Source organism: Haliaeetus leucocephalus, unplaced genomic scaffold (genome assembly GCF_000737465.1).
Source record: "Haliaeetus leucocephalus isolate CR32 unplaced genomic scaffold, Haliaeetus_leucocephalus-4.0 Scaffold93, whole genome shotgun sequence".
Lineage (NCBI taxonomy): Eukaryota > Metazoa > Chordata > Aves > Accipitriformes > Accipitridae > Haliaeetus > Haliaeetus leucocephalus.
In genome coordinates, this window is record NW_010972529.1 from 2,974,030 (window position 1) to 3,000,474 (window position 26,445).

Genomic DNA, 26,445 nt, shown 5'->3' on the forward strand with positions numbered 1-26,445 from the left:
GGGGAATCAGCTGCAGTGCGCTATAGTGCACATGTCAAGGCTGTCTGCCAGGAGCAGGCCACAGTCCAGCTGCTGGTGTCTGTCCTGCAGGAATTTTCCAGTACAGCTCTTGCTGCAGTTTTTTCCCATAGCCGAGGCATACAGGGCATCAATTTCTATACTTGCTGCCTGGAGGGGGGCAATTAATTACTTTTGAAGTCTGTCCTCCCAGCTTTCAAAATTTACTGATTTCAGTCACCAAGTTCAGAAGTTATTAGGTAGACAGGTGCACCCAGACATACCCACAGTTTAATCACACAAGCCTTCTTTTCCTTCAGAAACCTGGCTAAGCCCAGAATTTAATAATGAAAGGTACATACTTCAATGTGACAGTGAATTCCCATAGGCAAGTATATTGACCGTGGTTCTCCTTTTAAAATGTGTGACAGCAAATAAGAAACAAAAATTCTCCTGCCTTGAATAACATACCGTTTAATTATGATCCTGTGTATTTTAACGCATTACACCATTTGTTGCAGCACTTCCTAATTACTGTGGGAACCTCTTTTAACTTTCATGCCTTCAAGTTTTTGGGGTTTAGGTGGTTTTTTGATATCAGGATTGTATTTGTCATGAAGTTACTGCAGCAAACAATTCTGTTAGGCCAACTATTATTACCGTTTACGTCTGCAGCGTTAGAAATAGAGATTATTTGATGACTTAAACTTCTTCAAGTCTTTCTTGTTTCCCGTTATACTTCTCTGTCATCTATCCAAACCAGTGTTGTAATGTGATCATGCCTACAATACCTTCTTTCTCTCTTTAGATACCCTCTCTATAGTTTTGCTCCTAGTATCAAAGGGGAATTTCACAGCCTCATGTTTTTCTTTCGTGTTTGTCTCCCACCTCTTTGTTCCAGAAACCCAGGACTAACTGTGCCATTTGTCCTCACATCCCATGCCTGTTTTCTTCCGCAGCCATGGTCTAATCCCAGGCTTTGTCTAAATTGCTTCCAAAAACATGCATCTGTCTTGTTATAATATGCTTTGGAAGTAGGAAGAAGTAAATAACAACTGACGCAATTTTCTCCTCTTCTTTCCTCTCCCTCTCCACTGAAGGTCTTTTTGCATAGACTGTTTTTCACACAATAAGTTCCCCTTATGCAGGGAGGGGTTGATATTTTATGCAGTACTGAACAAGTCATTGCTGTTTCTTAACAAATAACTGTTGATCAAAAAAGGTGTAAGTTCAAAAATCATGTGCTAGAGAAACTTCAAATACTGTAGAGTGACTAACCATTGCAATTTTAGTGATGGTCAGCATCTCTTGCTGCTAGGAGGTGCTAAGCATGCCAGCAAAGGTCAGAGAACTGAGCATCTCAGCTCACATTTACTTGGGTGAGGGCTCAGGGTACTCAGCACCGTCAGTCACAGCACGTTCATGTGAACAGTCTGGTATCTGGGAAATCTGCTGAGCAGTTGGTCCAGCAGATTTAACAGAGACTACCAGAGAAGTTTCAGATGGCAAGCAAGTTACAAATTCTTTTTGGTCTAGTTTGAAAGCTGAAGTCAACTTTTAAAACTCTGCTGAACACAAATCTAGAGAGCTATCAGCTCGGCGTATGCAGGTGGGTTTCTGGGTAGGAGAGTCTCTACTTCCTCACTGCAAAGAGCTGTTGCACTGTATAAGCAATAGTTTTCTTCAGTCCTGAGCAGGTATGTCAGGTAAATCGTTCACCTCATTGCAATTTGCATTCCTGTCAAAACAAATTTCTAATGGGACCATTGATGTCTGAGAGGCAACTGAACAGATCCTGGAGCTAGCTGCGTTAGGACCTGGGATCCCACCCCCTCTGTCACAGTCGCAGCGATGCACTTGTTTTTAATGAACCATTTGGGGAATGCTTAAACCAAAACGTGATTGTGGAAAACGTGGAAGGAAATGCAGCCCTTAAGTCTGTGCTTCAAAGTATCCAGTATTCTGCCTACAAGTGATGAAGTTAAAATATTACCAAAAAAACCCCTAAATTTGTCATTAGTTCCCATGCCTGTTTTCTTCCATGACCATGATCTAGTCTCAGGTTTCACCCAGAGATATTAATAATGTATTGGATTGGTACGTTGCCATGTGATCTCAAGGTTTCTTAACTCCATTTGAAATTATCCCAATCTAAACTGCATGTTTAGTTAAAAGGGTAAGTTTTATGCAAATAGTTCATTGTACTAAAATTGCTTTTTCTGATGAATGAGTGAAAAATAGCCTAAAAGTGAAAAGACCTTGAAAGTCTAACATAGCTCAGTAGTTTCTGAAAGTATTTTCTTCCTTGTTGTTTCCCTGAGGTAGTTCCCCAGTAAATGTCCACAGAAATTAACCCAAAGCACCAGGTAATACACTACACAACTTGCATGGCTGAATGAATATATGCCTAGCGTATTGAGATACAAATTAGGTTAACCAGAAATACCCTCTGAGGACACTGCAGAAGGCACCACCAAACTGTCAGGAAACTGTATTTTAACAATGAAAAATGCACCTTCAGAGGTGGGGGCAAATCTCCAACAGCTGTGAAGCTCTGACACTGCCAAGGTCCCTGGGCATTTTGCCAATGTCTAACTGGGTTTACTGTTTCACCCTTTGTATTTTGCCATGCAGTTACAGTTAGCCTTAGTGACAAAATATTTATCTAAAGTGAGATTTTTTTGTGAATGTACTGTTTTATCCTTATGACTTGGCCAGTTACTCCCCTCAACGCTGTTCTTGGTAGGTGAGCATCCCATAGCTCTCCTCAGCTACTAGTTTGTGCCAGCTTTTGAGCTTTTTGATTCACCTTTCTTTTATTTCTGAAAAGAGAAGCAACCACGTTCTCTCTTGCTCTTCTGAGATGTATTAGCATTAGATAGGAGGTGGGTTGTGTAGCCTTTATGAAGCCTGTGTGATCAGTGTAAGCAGGTATATACCAATTTGGTTTCATGAGGCTATTTGGAAAATCAGTTTTCAGTCTTAATTCTGTGTACTTCTGTGCACATGGGAGTGTGTTCTGGAGCATCAAAATGAATGCAGTTTTTATAATAGTACACAGTACATCTTAGAGTTTTGATTAGCGATAAATGCTGTAATAGGTTTAAACTTCTCCCCTCTACATCTGCTGTGTGGTGCTGTAGTCCAGCAGGGCAGGCAATGAGGAAGCCCATGGACAAGAGTTAACTGCTGATTGTGTGTACATCAATACAGGGGCAAGAGCAAGCAGGTTTTAAAATGCAACTGAAATTCAAAAGGTGGCAGCTCAGGGCTCTCCAGAAACCAGCTTTTCTTTGTATCATGTTGCCCAGGGCATGCTGCACTTAGGCACCTGGAATCACGATCTCTTTTGGAAGACCCCTGGCTCTGAGCTTTTGCCTCCAGTTTTTGCCCTGCAACTGCTTTGTGACCTTGAGCAGGTTGTTTCACTTTTATGTCAGTTATGAAAATGTGCTGGGGATGGTTGCCTTTTCCCCTGTAAAGTGCTTCCAAAACTATAGATGACAAGAAGAATTATTCATTATTAATACTTTCACCTAACTCCACAAATACTGCATTACCCTGTACAGCAGAAACTTCCTCCATCCTTTTCTCCCTTCACCTACTCCCATTTTTATTGCTACCTACAACCTGCTCTCAGTCTGCCATAGCTGTGGGCATGTAGGGTTTCAGAGTGCTGAGCGAGAGGGAAATAAAACCCTTCAGCCTTCTAGGGAGGAGGCAGGGCGAGGGCAACAGAGGAGGGTTCTGCAGGAGTAGTTTGGGTAATTGTCATGGTTTAAACCCAGCCGGCAACTAAGCACCACGCAGCCACTTGCGTACCCCCAGCCCCCTCGCTGGTGGGGTGGGGTGAGAAGCAGAAAAGGCCTTGGCTCTGTGTAAGCACTGCTCAGCAATAATGAAAACATCCCTGTGTTATCAACACTGTTTTCAGCACAAATCCAGAACAGAGCCCCATGCTAGCTAGTATGAAGAAAATTAACTCTATCCCAGCCAAAACCAGCACAGTGATGCTGGTCCTTGGTTGTTTCTTCCCTTCAGTCCTTTCCACTGAAAATTACTGCTGACCTACCTGAGGGCTGGTGCTGATAATATTGGAAAACCTAGCAGAAGACTTAAATAGGAAAATACTCAAAATTGTGGTTTTTAGTTTAGGATGGAAATTGGGTTTTGTATAGCGCTGTGTAAGGAAAGCAATTACATGGTCTGCTAGTGCCACTCTCAACTGCTGTGAAGAAAAGTGGTTTGATGGCTTGCCTCTGCAGTACCAGACCACCAAAACTGTGAAAATTCTGCCCTTCCAGAAACACAAGCAAGTCAGATATGCAGATGCACTTTTAGTCTGCAGCTACTATAAAGCTGACTTACTGCTTTTTTCTGGAGGCAGGAGCTATTGCTGTCACCTCCTGTGTACAAAGGACATGGGTGCCACATAGGCTCTCACTTAGAAGCATGGTAGGTTGTTTGTCAAACCCATAGGAAGACTAAGCAAGTGACACAGACTTCCTAAGAAGATGGGCAGTCCCCCTTGCTTAAGTCAGCAGTATCGTCAGGTTGGCGTGATTTTCTGATGCTGAATACAGCAAGCAGTTCATGATTGAAAACTGTGCTTTTGCCAGGTTTCCTATGTTACTGTGGTTCCCTTACTTCTGATTAGAACGTTCATACTTGAATCCTGAATTTCAAATGAATGAGAATACCTTATTTTAAAAACTCTGAATTCCAAGCTACAACGTAAAATTTGATTTCTGAATTTAATTTCTTTCTGACACTGGCACTTGGGTAGATAAGGAAGGCAACCATATTGGAGCAAAAGAGAGAAACAACAACAAAAAAAAAGAGGGGAAAAAAGATCTGAATGTTTTAATGAACTTGTACAATATGTTCAGTTTGGACTTAACTGAGGCAGTAGGTAATGATTGAAACAACTCTAAAAGTTTTGAACATCCTATTTTCTATTAATGTCAGTGAGCTCCATCAGTCTTAGGTTTCAGCTGGTAAAGCCTTAGTACAGTAATAGAAGCATTTTAAAACTGCGTATGACACACAATTGGGTAGAAAGTGGTGTTCCTCCTTTGCTTCCCTTTCAAAAATCAGAAGGCACATTTACTGTCTATAAATAGGAGCATATCAGAATGAAACATTGATTGTATTCTCAAAATGTGCTTTATTTTTTAAAAACCTTGCAGCTAGTGCTGTAAAGAATCCCTATTGAAAGGAAAAAGGAGTAAGGATTCAGTGGGTTTGTAAGTAAGCATTGATCAAGACTGGCTGCAAGAACTCACTCATCATGTCTGTTCTTGCTGCCAATTCTGATCAGACAACTGGAAAGTTTGCACATAATGAATATAGTTTTGCTCTATAGACAGAAATTCTTTGATCTTGATGGTTTCTCACTTTAAGCAGTAACCAGAATGTGATGCAAAATTGACACATCAGCTGTGAAGCTTTCCTTTTGAAGTGGTGCCTATGCCTTCCTTTTATGTCCAGGACTAACTGAAGACAGATGTTTTCTAGCTGTTGCTTTGGTAACTTCGTTTATTCAGTATGTCTCCTGCATTGTCCCAACAGAAGAGTGGTTGACTTTATCATTTTGGGGGATTTTGTTTATTTTTTGTTTGCTTTTTTGTTTCTTTTCTGCACATGCCCAGTTGAGCCAGTTGATGCCCGCCCAGCTGCAGACAGAGGACTCACCACACGACCAGGTATATAACTTGCATGGCTTTTACCTAACCTGTGTTTTCCCAGCATGCGTGTAGTCTGCTTGAGCTGAAATGATCACCTTTTTTTTTGGTATAACCCTCTCTTAATGTAATGCTATGCCATGAACCAGGGAGGAGTTCCCACACAAACCCCCATCAGCCTGTGTGAATGCTGTGTCAAGGGTGTTTGGAATGGGTACTTGGAGAGGGATTGGGACCCAGAGACCGAGAACTGATACTCATATCAAGTGTGTCATCCTTCTAGCAGCAATGCTTTGGCAGGTGCAGGAGGCAGTAGGTATGGTACCCCGAAGTGCGGAAAGTACTTTTTAATTTGGGAACATATGATAGAAGTGTTGAATCCTCTATGTGGAATATACAGTTTCTTGTAAGTTGGGCTAATAAAGAATTCATGCCTACAATTTTAGGATTGCAGGGGGCATCAAGATTTTTTGCTGTGATATTTACCTTGGCTAATTCCAGATATCTAAAAATTGATACATATATTCACCCTCTGGATTCACTGAGGATACCTCTGCACGGCTATTCATTCCATTCTAGGATAGAGAAGGGGGATCATTTGCCCTGTGTAGGTACCTGTGTCATCTTACTGATTTCAGAGTAATAGCAGATGACTAGCTTGGGTCAGGCTGCAAATGTCTGGAAAAGTTAAATGTGACAAATCCAATTTTCAGAAGTAAAAGCTTGCTTTCCATACTAACTTTTTTTTGCTTTTTAGGTTGTTTTTCCCCTTGTTTTTGTTTAGGATTATCTAGAAATCCTTTGAGAGCAAACAGCCTTTTATTTCAGAAGAGGTTACTCTCCAACATATAGTGACATTAGATCAGTATATTTTGGAGTCAGAATTATTTCAGTGTGACATCATCATTGTGGGGGTTTTTCTTCAGTCAGATAAAACTGATCAATCTGTTATCTTTTTCCCTTCATCTTTTCCTCCAAACGTCCATTGGATAGCCAGATGGGCAACACCCTCCTAGTGTGTTTAAATCTTTCTGATAACTTACTGGTGTTTACTGACTACAGAAAATTGCTACAGTGGGAAGTAAAATAAGCTCCTATGTTACAGCAGTTGGGATACATGTCAAGGCTGGCCAGGTGATGTGCTTCTAGCACTGTTTTAGGAGTCTGACATCTTTACTTGTGTTTAGAATCTTAATTCATTCCATGAGGAGAGCCTGGAAACAGGTACAGAGATAAATGTACAACAGTGCCAAAAATCATGCGATTGGGGAACATCCTCCCAATATTGGGTTATCTCTGCTTTCTGGGTTAGATTTCTTCCCCAAGAGCGGTAGAAAATATCATCACAAATGAAACATGAATGTCTTTAATCCAGATTTTGTAATGTTAGTTCAGTCTAGCAATTTTCTTGTAATATTAAAGTTTGTGACTGTTAACTATTTTAATTTCAGTTGCCTTGAAAAATCTCCTGTTATGAGGCCCATACTCATTACTAAAGATTATTCCTTCCTCTCTTCTATTCCTCCACACAAACACACACATGACAGAAATCTTTGGTGTCCCTTCTCTAAAGAAAGGATTTTCTCACACTGCCACAGTCTAGTTTCAGGGTGAAATGATGCGTTTTAGTCCACTGTACCAGAGTGCTTGGTTGGTTGGGGTGACACAAGTAGTATTGAATGTATGGCTAGCATAAGTCATGACTGATCTTTGTGAATGTGTACGAGACTACTGAGGAGAGGTAACAAATACTGCAGTGTGTGACCATTATGGCTCGAAATTTCCAGCAGATACAGTAACTTTCGCACTATGAAAATCACATGGGATATTTCCTCAATTTTCTGCTCAAGTACAGAAATAGTACTGTCCAGGGGCCTGTGCTGCCTTCATCGCTTTTAGCACAGAGTTTAAGTGCTGCAAAGGCCCGTGCTCCGCTTTCGGCACAGAGAGTGAACCCCTCCAGCCTGGCAGGGATGCATGCTGCATTCCTCTGCGCAGAGGGATGGTTGCTTCCCTGGAGAGATTGAAATCTGTCACTGCTGTGCCTGCATTCCGGATTTCACAGCATAAAGTGTCTTATGGGTGCATGTGAAATAGGGGGTTTACCCCTTTACAGTAGTACTAAATGTATCATAACAGTAAGTAAAACCATTCCTGGTAGACCTTAAGTTCCTTATGTCTTTAATCACCAGGTCCAGACTTCTGCAAATTTGTCCTTACTGATACAAGTTCTGGCAATAAATGTCCACATGATTTTTCATCATCCTTTAAAAGCAATTTATATGCGGTAAAATTGCAATTTAGCAAAAAACTGATACCAGTCTGACTAGCGTCATAAACTAGGAACAGAGGAAAGCAAATGGATGCTTAATTAAACTGTGAAATATAAAAGGGATTCTGACAGTTTAAAAATGTGTGCTTTAAAGTTGTTTTACTTGCTAATTATAAGTAAAATAGCTATGTTAGAGCTAAAAAGGAAAAGATACTTTTTTGCAGTCACTATCCTTTTGGGATAGTTTTCATGGTTTGGGGCTATTCTTTATGGGGAAAAAAAATCTGAAGAAGAAGGATATTATTCTAGAATGAGAAAGTATTGACAAGGGACCTGGAGGCAGATTAATACACGCAGCTGCTTGTAACATTTTAATTGCCTAGATTCTTGTTGATTTCCTCAAAGGTTTGCCCTTTTTATTGGCCTGACTTTCCAGTTTGTCCTTCTTCTTGTTTTGCTCAAGTGAACAAGGTGGTGACCTGCTTCTTCAGGGTGCAAATACAGGTGTCATGTCAATCTGCAACAGTCACAAGCCTGGGAATAAGAACAAGTGAATGTTTTTTAGGTGTTCAGAATCCTTGGAAGAAAATCATCTCTGAAAGGACTGACAAACATACAAACACACACCCTTTTTTCTTTTTTCCATTTCTCTTTGCCACTTTTTGCCCACACAACATTCTTCTAATGATCACAACGTTTTTCTTAAAAGTAGATCAAAAATCATGCAGATGGTCTTTGTCTCTTTCCCACAAGAGAGATAATTTGGTCACAGGGAAGAAAAGACGAGCAGGTACTTAGTATTTGTGATAACTAGAATCTTGTTACTTCACCACATCGTTCTCTCTCTTTCAAAAATAAATAAATAAAGTCTATGAGTGAAAAGTCAGGAAATGTGAAGAGTTATCCAATCCATAGAGCAGAAAAGCTTTTGAGTGAGGACCAAGTTTAAAACTTTTACTAAAATTTAAGCCGGTTGTCCAAATCCCTACCTCTGTTGCACTCCACCTTGGCTGTCAGTGGTTGAACCTTGAATTTGAATCTGATTTACATCAGTCCCAGGAGGAAAGTAATGTCGGGGGACCCCCTTTTCCTAGTATAGATACAACATCTGTGTGGTTCACACTGGTATTTGAAAAGAAGCCTAGTGCTTTCACACGCTGTCCTTCCCCTTTTTAGTTCACAAATGGGGAAACAAAAATAAGAATTATGCCTAAAATCCCTTTTGTGTTGTCTCCTGAAAAGGAAGTCAACAGAGATAATAAAGGGTCAACGGGAAGAAAAATACCTGGACATACAAAGCAGTCATCAGTAAGCTATTTAATACAGCACAAAATGATAAGAGATTTATGGCATGTTTCTTGCTATTTATAAATTGCTTCATAAAGGGAGACGTTAGACAACTTCAACCCAGCCTGAGAACTTCCATAGAAGTGCTTCAAATAGAAAGAATACCTCTTTACTTGATATCCTCACTGTAACAGCTTTTTTCAATAGTGTTTCCTTCTCCCCTGTGCCCCAGAGGTTACTTTTTCATGATGAACATTTAATTTCTTGCAGCTGAATTTTGGGTGCGTGTTTTTAGTAACTTTCTTCTCTTTGTGTGTGTGTGCATGTATATATACAGACAGACATACACACAAAGATAAAAACATGTTTAGATACTCGTAAGCAAGCTCCTTTTTACCCATGTTAATTTGGCAAGTCTGATCTGTGGAAATTGAGTGAAGATTAGAAAACCTGCCATCAGAATGGTTGTTGCTTAGTATCAGCAGATTTTCTGAATTTCAGGACGATAAACAAAATTACCAGTGCCTGTTCAGGGTAAGTCATATTCTCATTTGTTGCACAGTTGCAACTGTAATTATACCACTAACAGCTGTAATTATATCACTCACAGGATGCCTGTAATTCACAGTGCAAGGATTTTATCATATTACCTGTGTTACTTTCTTCCATGTAGTATAGTTTGGGGGTTTTTTTGCGTTCTCCCAACTCTTTGTCAGTTGATTGTTTTTTGCAAACAGTAATTTTGAGGACACATTGCACGTAAAGCTGTGTCTGTGTCTCTGGCCCTTCTGCTGATAAATCATGACATGTCCATCTTTATGACATTATATATAGAAAGCTGAGGGATTTTTTTTTATACATGGCTGCAGAGGCTCTGTAAGCCTAATGGCTGTTCTGCAGAATCATTAGCACATACACTGCAATCTGTATGAGGTGAGGGCATAGAGCAGCTTAGTGAATTATTTATGATTTTCTTGCCAGAAATTGCCAGGGGTTTTTTTTCCTTAGTGATGTTAGTTCAATACAGTTGTCTTAAACCAACTGTCTGCAGCTACCAAATAAAAATCATGAACAGATTTTTTTCCATTAGATTGTTTTGTTTTATAAATCAGATAGTTACTATGAATGCAATTATATGTGCGTATGCACAGCATCTGCATTGACATGCCTGAAAGATTACCAGATTTTACTTATTTTGATTATTCATTTTTACACACATGTAAAATAACCTCTGGTATTCTGAGAGTTACTTCATACTAAGTTCCAATGAGATTCTTTTTTAAAAAAGATAACATTCTTTTTTGCACTTATTTTCTGCTTTCTCCAATTTGAGAGCCCTGTAGACATCCATGAAGTAAAAGCAAACCATCATTTTACTAACTTCCAAGGAGAGACCAGAAAGTTTTTGGTTCCATGCAGTCTTTAAAGTACTTACCCGTCAAAGATATTTGAGGTGTCCTTACAAAACTTAAGTATGTAATCTTCATTTTAATCTTTATAAGTGAGTATACAATCTTCATTCTTCTTCCTTCATTTCAAAATGAAATGACCTGCACAAAGTCATAGTCATATGGAAGTAGTAGTTGAACTTTTAGTAACAACATACAGCTGTCTACCTGGGTAATTGTTCAAACAGTGTGTTCCTTTCCATCTGCCCTGCTTATTTTAGATGAAGATTTACCCAGATAAAGCTGTTTACTACACTTGTAACAGGCTTTGATTCAACAATTTTTTCTTCTCTTGCCATTATTCAAAGACAGTTCATAGACTTGGAGTTAAATGTTTTCCTGAATGCAGTCATTACATAGTTGCTCAAACATGCTATGTTTGGTTTTCTCTATGTAGAGACCGCCCAGGTCTGGTCGTTTCAACTGTGCTTCAGTTGGAGGTTTAATTTTTAACACAGGCACAGCTAATACTGTTTCAGATCCTTGCAAAACAAAATCACAAAATCTTGCTAGGCTGTTATTTAACTGGTAGATGAAGCAATTTCAAGCAGTGTAGTAGATAATGTACACCTGATTGCATCCTTGGTGGAATTGATTGTATCCTCTTTTTCTTATCCTTCTTAAAGCTTAAATATATATATTTACACAAAGGGAAAAGCTCATCTGTGTTGAGCATAGTGTTCCCCAAAGCAGCTATTTGATTTTTATTTCATAGAGTAGTTTTTAACTCTGTATGATTTTTTCAGCGTGTTTTTTTTTTTTCCTTAAAGGGCAAGGAACAATAAGGTTTGCATACACTGCTCTTTTTGATGTTTGGATATGTGTGTGCATGTCCATGTACATGTGTACACATTTATGTATAAAAGCAGTTAACATTGCTAATTAACAGCAATTTAATTAAAAGCCCATCATAGCTCATTTTGTTGGATTTGACTAGATGTTTTAAGCCCGTGTTTTTTGATGGCTAAATAGTTTCATCATTTTTTGTAAGGAGTGGCAATTTAATATATTTACCAGCTGAACTGTAGCATTTTTAAATTGAAGTAATTAGGAATGCAACTCCCTAAAGATAGCATGTAATTCAGAAGAAAAAGCACTAATAATTACCATTATTTGTGAATTTGCAGTGAGGCTGTTGCTCTCACTTTTCTTCTTTTACATTGGCTTTTGTGTTTGGGTTGTGTATTTTAGACTTGGTAGTGAAAAAACATCATTTTGTTTCAGAATTAAAGTTCTTGTCATATAGTTAACTTTTCTTCATATGCTTGTCTTCAATGCAAGACTAGCATGGTATTAGGCAGCCCTTAGCTGTTTGCAGCTTACCTGTTTCACACACCTCTGATAAAAGTTTTGGAAAGACTCTTTAAGTTTTTCCTTCTTCAGTTACTGCCTTTGAAAAAATAAACCTTTGATCGTAGCATGTAGGTCGAAATATGTGGTCATCAGGACAGGAAAGTGAATGAACTTGAAATAAAGAGAAGTCTGTTAAATAGAGAGTCTAAATTCTATAATGTAACATGGTGGAAAGGCATATATAACCCCATATGTATTTTTGTCTCATACCAGGTATTTAATTGATCCCAGTGCAGAGTCATGCTTCTCTTACTATATAATCAATTATTTGCAGAAGAGCACCAGTTTACGCTAGTCATACTTTTAAAACTATTTTTCCTCACTTCTAAGGGAGATAGGAGGGAGGAGAAAATTGCTATCAGGTTTGTTAGTGCAACAGAAGATTGTTCTGTTTCTGACCTTTTTCCTGTGCTAGCTGCCAAAGACAAGTTTTAGTAATTCTAACATCATTAACTTCCTAATATCAGGTCCTACTTTGTGTTCAGATCCATGGCATTTTTGTGGATTGGTTAGTAAGGCCAAGTTGACCACCAGACCTTGGTAATATGGCCCAAAGCAAAAAAAATCTGCCTGATCTCAAGGCAAAAGATTGTTTAACCTGCTGCATGCTGGAAGTATGGTTCCTGTGCTACTGTTTGATGGGAATGGGAGGAGGGAAGGGAACCCTCAAAGAAAAGTGGCTTTAAGGAAGCCTGAGCCTGCATTTTTCCAGCAGCTGAGACTACTGATGAATTTATCACCCTCTATTGCTCATTGATGTGAAGGCTCCTGAACTGTTCTGTCCCCTGAAATGCTGCTGTAACTCCTACCCGTGGCATTTGGCTCTGTTTAACTGAAGCTAACAAAGACCCAGAGTCTAAGCTGTCGTAGGTTGCTTTCACTGAAAGTGGTCAGAGCCAAAGAGCAAAAGTACCCAAGCCCATAGTCCTGCCTCTAGCAGTGGTGCATACAGGATACTTACAGACTTCACCTCTGCCTTGTACTCCTGGCACATCCAATGAGCTTTTGGCAGACAGCATTTGATAGACTTCCAGAACTGGAAATTGTATTTTGACTGTTGTGTTTAGTAACCCTGGATGAACCTTTCTTCTCTGCATTTGTTCATTTGCATTTTGAACATCCTCATGATTTGTGCCAATGAGTTCCATGGTCCAATTTTGCATTGTGCCAAATTATATATATACACTTTCTTATGGTAGTTTTTAATCTGCTTTGTCATAGCCATGTTGGTGTCCTGTACTTTCTTAGGAGAAATAATGAATAACCGTTTCCTGTAGACTTTCTCCTTGTCGTTCACAGTTGTATAAACCTCTGTAGTGTTCCCCCGGTTGTCTCCTCCAGTCTGAAGACTGCCAATTTGTCTAGTCCTTCTTGTACAGAAACCATTCCATGCCAGTGATCCATCTGTCTCTCCCTGCTTTGTATCTTTTCTAGTTCTTCTGACTTTGTTTGAGGTGGGGTGACCAGAATGGATAGCCAGATTTAAAATGAGGATACATCATTTATACAGTGGTGTAACAATATTTTCTGTCTTCATGATTACTCCTAGCTTTCCCTTTGCCTCTTTGACTGCTACTGAGCCAACTGCCCACAGAGAGTTATCCACAGTGACTGCAAGGTCTCTGTCCTGGGTGGAACAGAGCTATTTAGAGCCTATTGTTGTGTATGTATAGTTAGGGCTGTGTGTCCCTGTGAGCACCACTTTACATTATATCAACATTGAATACCATTTCCCTTTTATTGTGCACTCAGAATTTGTAATACCCCTCTGCAGTTCTTTGCAGCTAGTTTTACTTTGACTATCCTCTTTTTTTCTTTTATTTTTTGTCAATAAACTTTGTCACATCACTATTCACTCCCTTATCCACATCACTTTACAAGCAGCACAGCACAGATCCTTGTAGGACCCTGCTGGTAACCTTCCTCCATTGTGGAAAATGGCTGTGTATCTATACTTCATTTCCTATCTTTTAATCAATTATGGAAAGTCATGTAGGACTTTCCCTCCTTAATCCTTGCCATCTTAGCTTCTGCCAGAGCTTTGATCAGGGACCTTCTTGAAGGTTTTTTGGAAATCCAGATTCACTCCAAGCCAAATCACTGTTTCCTATGTGCTTCCTAGCTCTTCCAGTGACCTCTAAGAGGTTTGGGAGGCAGGACTTCCCTCAAAAAAAGGCAGGTGGATTCTTCACAGATGTCTCATATATGTATGGATATGTTCTAATCAGTGTTTATAGCTTCAGTGAATACGCAAGCTGTAGCAGTAGAGTTGTGGAATTCCCCAGGCCCTTGGCTTGGGGGAGTTTCCACATGGTGCTTTTGCCAGTGTGTCTAAGGGGCGGCAAGTGTGGCCGTGGACAGTGGCAAGCAGCTGGAAGCCGGCTGCCTCTTCAGCTGCTCCAGCTATGGGCAGTGAACTAGGTCCTGGGAAAGCCCTTTGCCCCCAGCAATTTAATCTAGGTGAAGCACTGCTATTTTCCCCCCCTCCCCTTTTACTCCTAAAAACAAAAAAGGGGGGGAGGGGATGGTGAAGAGGCAAGCCTCTGGGCAGCCAGATGCACATTCTCATTTTCTTCACTTCCTGTTGATGCAGGTGTAGGGACTATTTTGAGATGATGTGGAAAGGAGAGTAAATTGTATTCTTACTTTAGTTTGGAAAACTAACAATAGTTGCTTCAAGGATAGAAGATTACACCTCTTTTCAGGTACCATGTGGGTTTTATTTCCTTCGTCTCCACTGCCTCCTGCATTTCACTGACAGAACATCATGGTTTGTTTTCAAATTGTAATTTCTTAAATACAATATAGTTATTGCATTTAGAAATGGTCTCTCATATATAAATGTCATAATATACTTGTGTCAGTACTGTAATGTGGCATCAAAAATCAGATGCTTAATAAAGAAATTTGAGATCTTTAAGTGCTTTGTTCTTTATAAAGAAGACACTTACTAAGGTGGAATTTATGGGGCAGTCAGACTGTTCAAGAAAATAACCACAAATACTTTACTGCATGAAAATGATTCTTATTCTCTCCTTTGTATGGTTTACTGTGAAAAGAAAGATCAGAACCTTAGAGTGGGATTGTCTGTATAGTCCAGAGAAGTTCTTGGGAAGGTCTGTTCTTGCTGACTCATAAGACAAAAATAAATCAGCATTTAACAAAAAAAGAAATTGCACGTTCAAAGGCAATAAAAAGGCAATAATCCTTGCATTGGGTGCTACTTTAGACTGTGGAGCTCATTGGCACATGGAAGTCTTCAAGAATTTATTGAGAGTCCAGAGAGATGGTGGAGCGCAAGAGCAGTCAGTAGTGTTGAGAATTTTAGAAGAGGTTCTTCCTCTGCATCAGAGCTTAAGGTCAGCCCAAAATACAGAATGAAGGCTTGGAGAGAGGAGTTGGAGTGATAAAATGCTAAAATAAATATAGACAAGGAATATGAACCAGTTTGTTCTTATCACATTAGATAGGGTAAGGAAATAACTTCTCATAAACACCATGCTTCTGCAGTGTTTGTACCTCCAAGAAATATAAATGTCAGTCAGTTGGTACTGAGAAGGAAAATAACCAGCTACATGAATACCCATATGTTCTCTATAAGCCAGAGCCAGCTTTTCAGGACAAAACATTCATGGATACACATATACGATGCACTGCTTAGCTGTTGTAAGTCTGGCTCATTCTCCTAAGGCTATTTTCCAGGAGGAAATCCTGGTGGTCTTTACAGTTAGTGAAGTGCAGCATCTCCCCTTCACAACTGTAAGGGGAGAACAGGACTGCAAGCTATCTACAGTTAAAATCCCTGCAAGCTTTGCTTACTTGCTTTACTGTATGTTTCTAATCAAGAGGGACAGTTATCTCTCAGGCAAAAGTCAAGACTTGAATAATATTAATTCTGAGCAGTCTGAAATCTGAAAACAAATAAGAACTGTGTAAACTTCCCAAACATTTTAGTGACTCTTATTTGTGCATGTTTGTACAAAAGGTACAGACTCACAGGAAGCATGAAAATAGAGTATCTGGGCTTCCCCACCTCACACCACAGGTATGTGGTTTTTTCCTCACAGCAGCCTGAGCTTAGGGAGGAGGAAGATTTTGGCCTAAACACCAAATTTTCTTGGTGTTGCTAAAGAGGCTGTCAGAGCAGATCTGCCTGCGTCCTGTGAGCCAGTTCAGGAGTCTGCTGTTGGTCCCTCGCAGCTTAGTTCTTGCGGTGTTTCATGCCAAAAGTCTTTGATGCTTGTGCCAACTTTGCTGCAGTGGATTAAGGAACGTTTAAAAGAGGAGAAATTTTACCAGCTCATTCTGTGTTATCTGTTATTCAGTGGGACTGAAACGTACGATGTACCTCACTTTCCTCCCAGTTCCCTTTCACGTTGCATCACACTTCATGTGAATGATACCATTGCCTTCTGCTCTTGTAATGGTGGAGGTAAGCAAAGCGTAATTGAGTTGATGACTTTAATGAATTGTCGTTGCGGTGCAATGCAGGTTCTGGGTTAACCAATGTTAAAACAGAAGAGATATCTGAAGTGAAGATGGATGCGGAGTTCCGGCACGATTCAGGATATGAAGTTCATCATCAAAAGCTGGTAAGTGAACAAACAGTGCTTTCCACATGTGTGTTTTGAGTTGCTGGTTCAATCTTGAACTAGTGGGTCAATTATGGCCATGTTTCCCCTGAGTGATGTGGATGCTGAAAAGTGCCAACAAAAAGTTTTCACATGAACAGATTATGATTTTTCTGGTTCTCTCTTAAATGAGAGTAAACTTGGAATAATTTCAGCAGAGAGGCTAGAAAGCCATGAAGTCCCACATGAGAGGAAATTCCGACAGCTCCTGCTCTTGCACTGCCACATGACTGGATGTGGTCATATGGGCAATACTTGTCCCACAGTCCATCTGTCATGGTCACATAACTAAAGAGAAAAGGGATACAGAGGGAGGAAAATGCTAAGTAAGTTTTTAAAAGAAAAAAAATGTTTGATGAAGACACGCAGTGTGGTGCAGCAAGGAATAGAGTGACACTGTTTCAGAAATAGATTCCTTTTCTGTCAAAACAGATGGTGGTGGTACATGAAGGAGGCTGAACTCCATGGAGCATAACCTTTTGCAAGATTGTCTGCTTGGGATAAGAGGAGATTCTCCACTGGCCTTAATTCAAATTTGTACTTGGCTGTATCAGTGTGTTTTGTTCTTTAAGGTATATTGAATTATTAACAGGTGAAGGGCAGGTGGGGAGCAAAATATTGTTCCCCATTTGAACTGTGCTTCTTAAGAACACAAAAATAACAACCAAAAGCAATGTAAGTAAGAACAAGCATCTTCTAAAAGCTTTTTTCAGTCCCTTAAAAAGTAATGAAGAACCCCTAGAGCAGTGTTGACTATAAACCTTTTCTGCTTCCTCTTTTGTAAAGGTATATTACATGATGAGATTTCAGTTCCATGACTTTCAATATTCTGATATTAAACTTGAAAGCTTTTTTTCTTAATGTATTCTTAAAGCTAAGTAGTGCTGAAAATTAAAATTAACATGGGATTCAAATTTGCATTTGAACTAGGCAATCACTGTGTGAAAAGATACTCTGCCATCTCTTTGATGCCAAGAACTGAGAATTCCCAGTTTGACGAGCTAATCCAAAATGCATTAGCACTAATTTGGGAAATTCTGACATGCTTAGCTCAGATAGGTTCAACATCCCGATGGAGTAAACCCATGCAGTTCACTGAAGGGAAAGAACTTGCAGGAATGTGTACTAGACACAGTAGTTATTGATCCTGTGTCATATGCACTTCCCAGCAGCAACCTTTAATGTTTAAGTGGTTTGATACCACCCCAAGCAGTTTGGTGCTGGAAACTAGCCTTACTGTGGTGGCTGATAGGGAATGCATTGCAATCCCTGCACTTGAGTAATCTGTGTCATGCTTAAAATGGGACCTTTCCCACTTTTTAAGGCATTTTATGCCATACTTCTTACTGATAGGTACAACCAGTATTTAAAAATTAGTAAGCTGTCCTCTAGGTTATCTTTTCAACTGAGTCTGAGCAAGGAGTCTGGTATTGCTGAGAAAAAACTGGATCGATGCCTTACAGGGCATTGCTTGTTTACCACATCCATATCCTAGCTGATGCCCTTCTCCATTAGCTTTAATTCAAAAGCAGTAAGCACAAAATACTTTCATCTGTGTTTTCCTTCTCCTGTGCCCTGATAGGATTTACTGAAACAGTCTCCTTAGGATATTGCTTTGAATTCAGCTGCACATTGTATTTTGCACGCAAACTTCTGAATTGAGCTGAAATTGCAGTTATTTTCTCCCTCATGAGTGTTCACATTTTAACTGTACATTAGGTTGATTTTCATGGCATGGAGTGCTTAAGGCCTTCCTCTGTTGCACCGGTGTATTAGCTGGGGCATTTCACAGTGCTCAAAAATAGCATGGTAACAGAATTTCAGTCCTGGGCAGGTAAAATTGACAGAAGAAATTATTACTTCACATCAGCTTATGCCAACACTGTCCATTGTGTGTACTTTCCACTGAATTCTTAACTTTAAGCACATTTCTTGCTTATGACTAGGAACAATATAAATATTTATATGGCATGCTTTAATACCTCTCTGAGGAAGACTGTGTTTCTTAAAGAGTGCAAATGTTATACAGCTCATTATAATTCTCTGCTGGTTTCCTGCTTCCCTCTGCATTTTTGTTAAATACTTCTCAAAGTATTTAGTCTTTCAGAGTAAGGTAGCCTTACAATTCTGTGAATGTAATTTATTTTCTAATCCTTTTTGCCTGTTTTGGTTAAAAATAATAAAAGCCCACTATTGACAAGCAGACAAAAGGTTTGTAAAGTATGCATAGATATAAAATAATGCAGCATATTCCTTGAATACAAAAGCAGAACAGTGAAAACAGTCACCCACTTTTCATATCTGCTCCTGTTGCTAAAAGCCATTCTTACTAAAAGCTTAGTAAAACATCTTGCTGTCCACTGATTTGCCTTGTCAGTACACATAATTCAAGTGGATCTTCTCTGTTTTTCACACATCTGTCATCTCGTCTAGGTCTCACATGAGTATGCTCATCACCTAGGTATAGCTCATTGTCCCCTTACGCTGCAAAATCTTGATGCATCCCTTGGTGGTCACTTAAATTGGCATGCTTGTGGGTTTTGGACTCCTGTCTCTTTGATGTGAGAATTTTCTCCCACCTCGTTGTCTGCAAGTTTCACTGTTGTCCTACAGGTCTTCACTGCTCCTTTATCGAAGAAGTGCATCAGGTGTAGTCCAAACAAGCTGCACAGGTGTAAATTTATGAACACTTTCACGATGAGCATTCTAAAAATAAAGAAATCTCTATGCCCTCTGGTTACTCCTCTACAAGCTTATCAGTCATTTTGCAATTAGCTTGACTTGCTTACCCAAGAAAAAAAAAGACCCGCGTGAAGCAGCGATATGGAGATAAGTCTTTCCCTTAGCCATAGCACTGCTACATCACAGGCAATACAGATTTCCCAAATTGCTCTTCTCCCGACTATGAGAGCTTTGTGGTACAGTGATCCAATTTTGAATAATTAGGGTGACATGCAATGCTGCTTAATTACTGATACTTCAGTAGGCTTTATATTGCTGTGGCAGCTGGACAGGTTAGCCAAATACTCAGTGAACTTTTTATTCGCGACCTTCCTTTATTTTTCTTTTGTAGGTGTTCTTTGCTGAAGATGTGGGTTCAAATAAAGGTGCCATCATTGGACTAATGGTGGGAGGTGTTGTCATAGCAACAGTCATTGTCATTACTTTGGTGATGCTGAAGAAGAAGCAGTACACATCTATTCATCATGGGGTTGTGGAGGTAAGAAAAAACTACCAAGCACAGCTGGTGTCACATGTACAACACAGTCAACACACTGCTCTATAAATATATTTACAAATGAAGAAACCATGGTTTTGGCTAGCCTAATGTTCAGAGTTGGAGTGGCTGCATCTGGCAGAGTGGAATCAAATTGTCTTATTTTGTAAATGCAGACACAATATAAACCATGTGAAGCTGGGTGTAAAACCACAAGAGTATATTCTGGAACTATCCCAGACCAATCACCTCATAATGTAAAAATTCATGTTATAGGAGATTTAACAGAAACCAATGAGCAGATACTACACAAGAGGAGAAATCTGTTTTTATTGTTGTTGGGAATGCGCATACACGGATTTCTTTATTTAGCTTGCAAATAAACATTTGAGGCAGGTCTTCTGTGGATTGTGCTGTACACTACAAGGATTTTCCCTAAACAGATACTTCATTACTTTCTGTTCTCTAAACAGGATTTTCTTTTGCAACCAACAGCTTTTGATTTATGGCTAATCTGAAACTCATAGATTTGAGAAACATAACATCCAGGAGTCTTATATGGGATTTTCAAGATGAAAACCCTTGTCTTCTCCCAATCTGCCAAGTAAATTTGTGGTCAGTTTACAGTAACTTAAAATTCCTCATTGTTGTGGTTTAACTCCAGCCAGCAACTAAGCACCACGCAGCCACTCACTCACTTCACCCCCACCCAGTGGGATGGGGGAGAGAATCGGGGAAAAAAAAGTAAAACTTGTGGGTTGAGATAAGAACAGTTTAATAGGACAGAAAGGAAGAAAATTATAAGGATAACAATAATAAAATGACAATACTAATAAAAGGATTGGAATATACAAAACAAGTGATGCACAATGCAATTGTTCACCTCTCGCAGACCGATGCCCAGGTAGTTCCAGAGCGGCAATCCCCCCACCCCCCCCAGTTCATATACTAGATATGACATCACATGGTATGGAATATGCCATTGGGCACTCTGGGTTAACTGTCCTGGCTGTGTCCCCTCCCATCTTCTTGTGCCCCTCCAGCTTTCTCGTTGGCTGGGCATGAGAAGCTGAAAAATCCTTGACTTAGTCTAAACACTGCTGAGCAACAACTGAAAACATCAGTGTGTTATCAACATTCTTCTCCTACTAAATTGAAAACATAATGCTATACCAGCTACTAGGAAGACAATTAACTCTATCCCAGCCAAAACCAGGACACTTATGTGTTGCTTGGATACAAGAAAGGCTCTCTGTAAGTAGAAAACTTAATTATGAGAACTGGAAGGAGGTTCATGTAACTTTTTATTCCCCTTGTGTATTGATATCTAATTTGCTATGTGAATGTCTGGTTTGCGGATAGTACTTACATTAGCCAGCACTTGAAACATATGTTTTTGCCTTCCAAAACAGGTATCTTAAATTTTTGATTGTAACTAAGTCTTGTTCAAGTCCACAGTTATGTTGCTTTCGCTTGAGTCAAATGAACCTTGCTTTGGTCTTGCTGGAGACATACATGCTTCCTGATGCATGTATTCCACCATCTGGGGCAATGAAGTGTCTTAAAAATGTTTGAGTAAGCCTTTGTCTTAAGCCTGTGCTTGTATGTCCCTGTGCCCGTGCTGTGGTTGCTCAGGTGCTTTAAAACCTTCCTAAGAGACGTGGTCAGAAGAGCACCAACCATTTGGGGTGAGATTTGAGCAGACAGCAAGCCATGAAGAATTTGGACCAAGAGGCAGAAAATCGAAAGCAAGAATCTCAGCTTTAACTTTCCACATGAAAGCTTCCAGCCCATTTCATAGGAAATTGAAACAGGTTTTTGTTTTAAACCACCTAGTTGATAGCTGCTGCCAACAGTTGTGCAACCTGAGACCCTCCTTTGGCTAAATTTAGTGACAACAAAATAGGTCAGGAGGCTTGCTAGGCCAAAGCTCCAAATCAGTCATTGAATGTGGACATACTATTATTGCAGGATGACCTTAAAATTTCATGTGGGCTTCACCTGATGGAATGAAGTGGCAAAGGTAATCCTGGATTCCTACAAGCTTTCTTCAGTGACAGTGAACTTGGAAACGTTGGACTAGAATTAACATGCACAAGCTGAACAAGTAATTCATGTCAAAATGACAGCATCATTTAGGGAATAGAAAATTTTACAGGTCAAACCATACAGCTATAGCATGCAGATCTACAAAGAATATTAGTCGATTTACAATACCACACTGAAGATGGTGTTGCCTTGTAGATTTCCTGCATTGTGTCTGGCATTGGCAGGCAGGATTCCTTATTCTGCCAGACTTGCTCTGTGGTCTTGGCAGACTGCATAGCCTCACTGTCTGAGCTTCTCGCCTGCAAGAAAAGCATAACATCTATTTTTGTCCTAGGTTGGTGAAAATTTTGTAGCACTTACTTTAGGAAAAAAAACGCCACATCTCAAGTCCCATAAACAATTGATGTTTAATGTTAAAATGTCTTAAAAATTAAACTGTTCCAGTCTAAAGAGGATTAATTTACTCAGCAACAGTGCACCTTTAATGTGCTATGCACAAAAAGCACAAAAGAGCAAAATTACTTGACATAAAAATCAGCTCTAGGTTGGCTAGTATATTTTAACAAAATTTGCAACCTATTTGTTGCATGTCAGAAGTTACTGTGAGAATTTAACTCTGTGGTAATGGATGCAAGATTACAAAACAGGTCCTGTTCCACCTGTATTCTTGTCTTCCAAAAAGTCAACTCTGACTGTAGTACTTTCTCTCATTTCACTATTAATTTAACAAAAGATATTATTAAAAATACTCTTAGCCTTTTTTTGAAGCTCTGAGGAGGAATATACTTGTCCTATTTAGAAAAAGTGTCATAGTAATTTTTTTCCAAGTCTGAGAATATAAATGTTTCAAAGTGGTTCAGCCTCTCCAGGAAAAGGACTGCCACAGTTAAGTAAATTACTTCAGTGACTGGAAATTACTTACTTACTATATGTGCACATAGGAGCTCCGGCAAATGTTTTGAAGGTGGTTTTTGCTGGTGTGCCCACCCCAGCTGTCTGTAGGAGATCACTTCCTCCATGAAAGCAGGTGGCAAAAGAGAGCTTCTCACCTCTCCTGTGCTCCAGACTACAGCCAACTATCTCAACTCGTCCTCTTTCAGGTTCTCCTCTTTGAAGCTCATTTGCTTTCTGTTACAGAGGCAGCACCTCCAGCAGGGGCATGTGGGGAGAGGTGACAATGGGAGGGCTCATCGCAGTAGCAGAGAAGCCATTAAAATTGCTGTAGTACTCTCCAAAGTCCATCTCTCAAAGTCCAATCTGCAGGTGTATATTAGGCAGCGTCCATATACCATCATTTAAACAACAATGTTGCATTCAGTGCATCTCTTGAGGGCTGCCAGCACCTCCCGTCTGGGCTTTTGATCAGCCCTGTGTGTGTAGAAGCAGCACGTGAATTTTTCTGCAGTATTACCATCTTCCTGACCACATTAGGATTTTACATGTGAAAGATCCATAGGCCGGAGGAGAAGAGGATAGATGGATAAACAGTCTCAAAAGAGGTTATCTACGTGACCAAGCTGTTTCCTCAAGAGACATCACATCGTAGAAAAGAGAAGTGTCTAGGCTGCTTCTCAGCAGTGCCGGAGTACCAACACCTCTTACATGCTGTGTTCAACTTCTGCCACCTCCATAATGGGTGCAAAAAGCTTCTTAAAATGGTAAAGGGCTTTAGGGATTTACTGACAAGGAAGTAATCGGGTTCAAGGCATGTCGTTTGGCAGAGCAATACCTAGGACAAAGGTTGCAAGGAATGAGTGGAAGAGTTTGGCAGAGTCGAAATGTGTAAAAGTGAATAGAAAAGACGACATTCAGGATGAGTGATAGTGGGCATAGGTTGGTGGTGAGATGGGTTACCCTACAGCAGACAGCTACAGGAAGGAGAGGAAGTACCAGCACTAGTCATTTTAAAGGCTAAGGGGGAAAATTAAAGAAAAAATTGACTAAGACTGCAAGTAGGAGCCTCAATAAATCCCTTTCATCTATAAATGCCATATTTCAGAGGTTATTGGACTTTCACTATAAACTACCTTTATCAAATTGAGACTTTTTAATATGGAATATTGTGCAAGGGTGTTAAAAATTCAGTCTGATTTTCCTGTCCTTCCTCATATTTTTCCTGATCTTTCTCCTCCCTGATCTTCTTCCAAGTTTTTCTAGTTTCTCATCAATTCTTTAGTCTCTTTTGCCTTGCACTTTCTTTGATTCTTTTTTATTTATGTTGTCTTACCCTGTTTCTTTCCTGCAAGCGGGTTATTCTGTGTGCTTATCACATCTTCTAGTCTTGAATAAGAAGTGCTGAATGGGAGGCTTAAGCTAAAATGGGTGACAGAGTTCAATACAGTGTTGTTTGGAGCTTAAATGTGAAGAAATACAGCACAGGTTCTGGCATACCCCTCCTTTGCATCCCAGCCTAATGCGGGGAGCCTCCTGGAAAGAAGGATGCTCTCAGGCGTGTGTTGGTACACAGAGACCCCTGATCCCTCAATCCGAGAGCTTCATATTGCACTTTAATTTCATGCTAGAAGAGAATCTTTTTGAGTTCTTGGTGGGTTTAGTTGTGAATTGTGAGATACACCGGTAGCGTGGTGTTACTGTGTACAAGAACCAGGGCTGACTTGATGCTACAGTAGCCCTTTAAAGAATGAAAGGAACTGTTGCTTTTCCTCTGTGCTTGCTTTGTATTCCTATTTTCTGTAAGTGCTGGAAATGCTACAGGAACACTTGCCATTTTCAGTGCTTTGTTCTTCTCTTCCCTTTGCAGCCATGTTAGTGACAACTTTAGCAGCAGCAGATGGCACACGGCGACATTGTCACAACAGAAATAGTTAACGCTGTTAAATTTGCATGTTCCTCAGGGCAGGGATTAGGCCTTTTACATGTTTGTACAAAACCTATATGGAATGGATTTGTTAGGCCCTATTGCTGTTATGCTGATGACATACATAGCAAACAAGTGCTCTGCCGAACAGCTATAGCGTTAAGGAATTGCCAGAAGTTGATTCACTGCATATGGATAGAGATGGTGTATCCTTGTGGAGGAAGAAGTTGGCAACCCCCGGAGAAAGGACAGTAAAGCTGCAGGAAGCAACCCAGTCCCTGGAGATAGTTGCAGAGACGAGTGCTGTGAGTTGTGGTGGCTCTCACTGCCTCTCACCCAGCCCCGCCGCTGCCCTCTCTGCTTGGGCGTAGGTAAGACTTGAGCAGCAGGCACAGACGAGTCTTTAAAGGCGAGTGCACTGTCGTACGCTGGCTGCTGAGCACATTGTACAGAAGTGTCTTGGGGATTTGGGTGTAGAGGTTGAAGAGGAGATGGGCTGTGAAATTCCCAAGGGTTCTCCTGTCCTTGATGGATCAAAATGATTGTTGACAGCCAAGCTGAGCGCTCACTGCTTGCATGGGCTGGCCAGGGGAAGCTTGCCTCCTTCAGAAGAAGTTTCTTTTGTCACTTTTGGAGAGGGAGGAGGGCAGGGAAAGAAAAACACTGGTTTCCCTGATTTCTAAAAAAAGGGAAATCTGGAAAGAGCAGCTTAAAGCAAGAGTGACCTCTCTCTAAACAGGATCTCACTGACTAGGAGCATGTCACAGGAGGGGAAAAAATAGATGGATAGATAGATTTTTTAGTTTGTTGCATAAGAGAATTACTCCATGCAAATGCAACTTTAAAAAAAAAGGGGGGGGGGAGAAGACCTTTGAATGGCAGTATTTTAACAGCAAAAAAGGCCAAGTTACGTTGTAGAATCAGAAAGACAGGCAGCACCGTGTCAGCTCAGCCCAGTAATCCTCTCTGCTTGGTATCTGGTTCCCTGCTGGCAGGAGGCAAGGGCTTGCTGGAAGGCTCAGGACTCCCACCTATGGAAAGTTTCACAATAGCTTGGGAACAAAAGCAGCATGTGACCCTTAAAGTTGGGTATTTCACAAAAATGTGTAATTATTATGTAAGAGAAAGAGATTTGATGGAAGATACAGTGTTGATTGAAAATGCATTTTGAGAGTTGGAACATGGACTAGGAGATTTAGAAGGGGCACAGATATGAAAGTGGATCAGATTTGGGGTTAGCAGTTCATCTGAGCAGTCCAATACACATGCCACACAGAGAACCTTTTCTTCTCTTAAGTAACAAATAAAAGACCATCAAGAGAGAAGATAGGTCTGAGAGGAGCCATTTTCTGGTGGTATTGTGGTACAACCTACCTCAATAAAAGAACGGCTGCAAAAATAAGCTGAGCAGCCTGCATTTGTCCCAAGCATGAAGAACATTGATAAAATCTTTCTCCAGGGTATCAGGTAACAACTTACCAAAGGTCATAGTCTGTTCTCACTAAGCTGTTATTTCCAGTATTGTAGAGTAGATTTTAAATGAGTATCAGACATAAGTACTTCTCCTTTGCTTTTTTATTAAAGGGTTAGAGTAAGTTAGCCTGCTATGTAAGGCTTCTTGAGAGCCTTTCCATTATCCAAAAGGCTATTTTTATGCTAAAAGTAAATTGATGTTTTTCCTAAAGGTCA

At 40.1% G+C, this 26,445-nt stretch overlaps 1 protein-coding gene across 3 annotated transcripts in view; it reads left to right on the top strand.

The window, feature by feature from the left end:
- Nucleotides 1-26,445, top strand: part of APP (amyloid beta (A4) precursor protein) — a 232,634-nt gene that overhangs the window by 203,437 nt on the left and 2,752 nt on the right. For all 3 annotated transcript variants that reach the window (XM_010585305.1, XM_010585306.1, XM_010585307.1), the window contains 3 exons: nt 5,649-5,702; nt 16,533-16,633; nt 19,746-19,892. In XM_010585305.1, the coding sequence (XP_010583607.1) occupies nt 5,649-5,702; nt 16,533-16,633; nt 19,746-19,892 (302 nt within the window). The remainder of the gene's footprint in view (nt 1-5,648; nt 5,703-16,532; nt 16,634-19,745; nt 19,893-26,445) is intronic.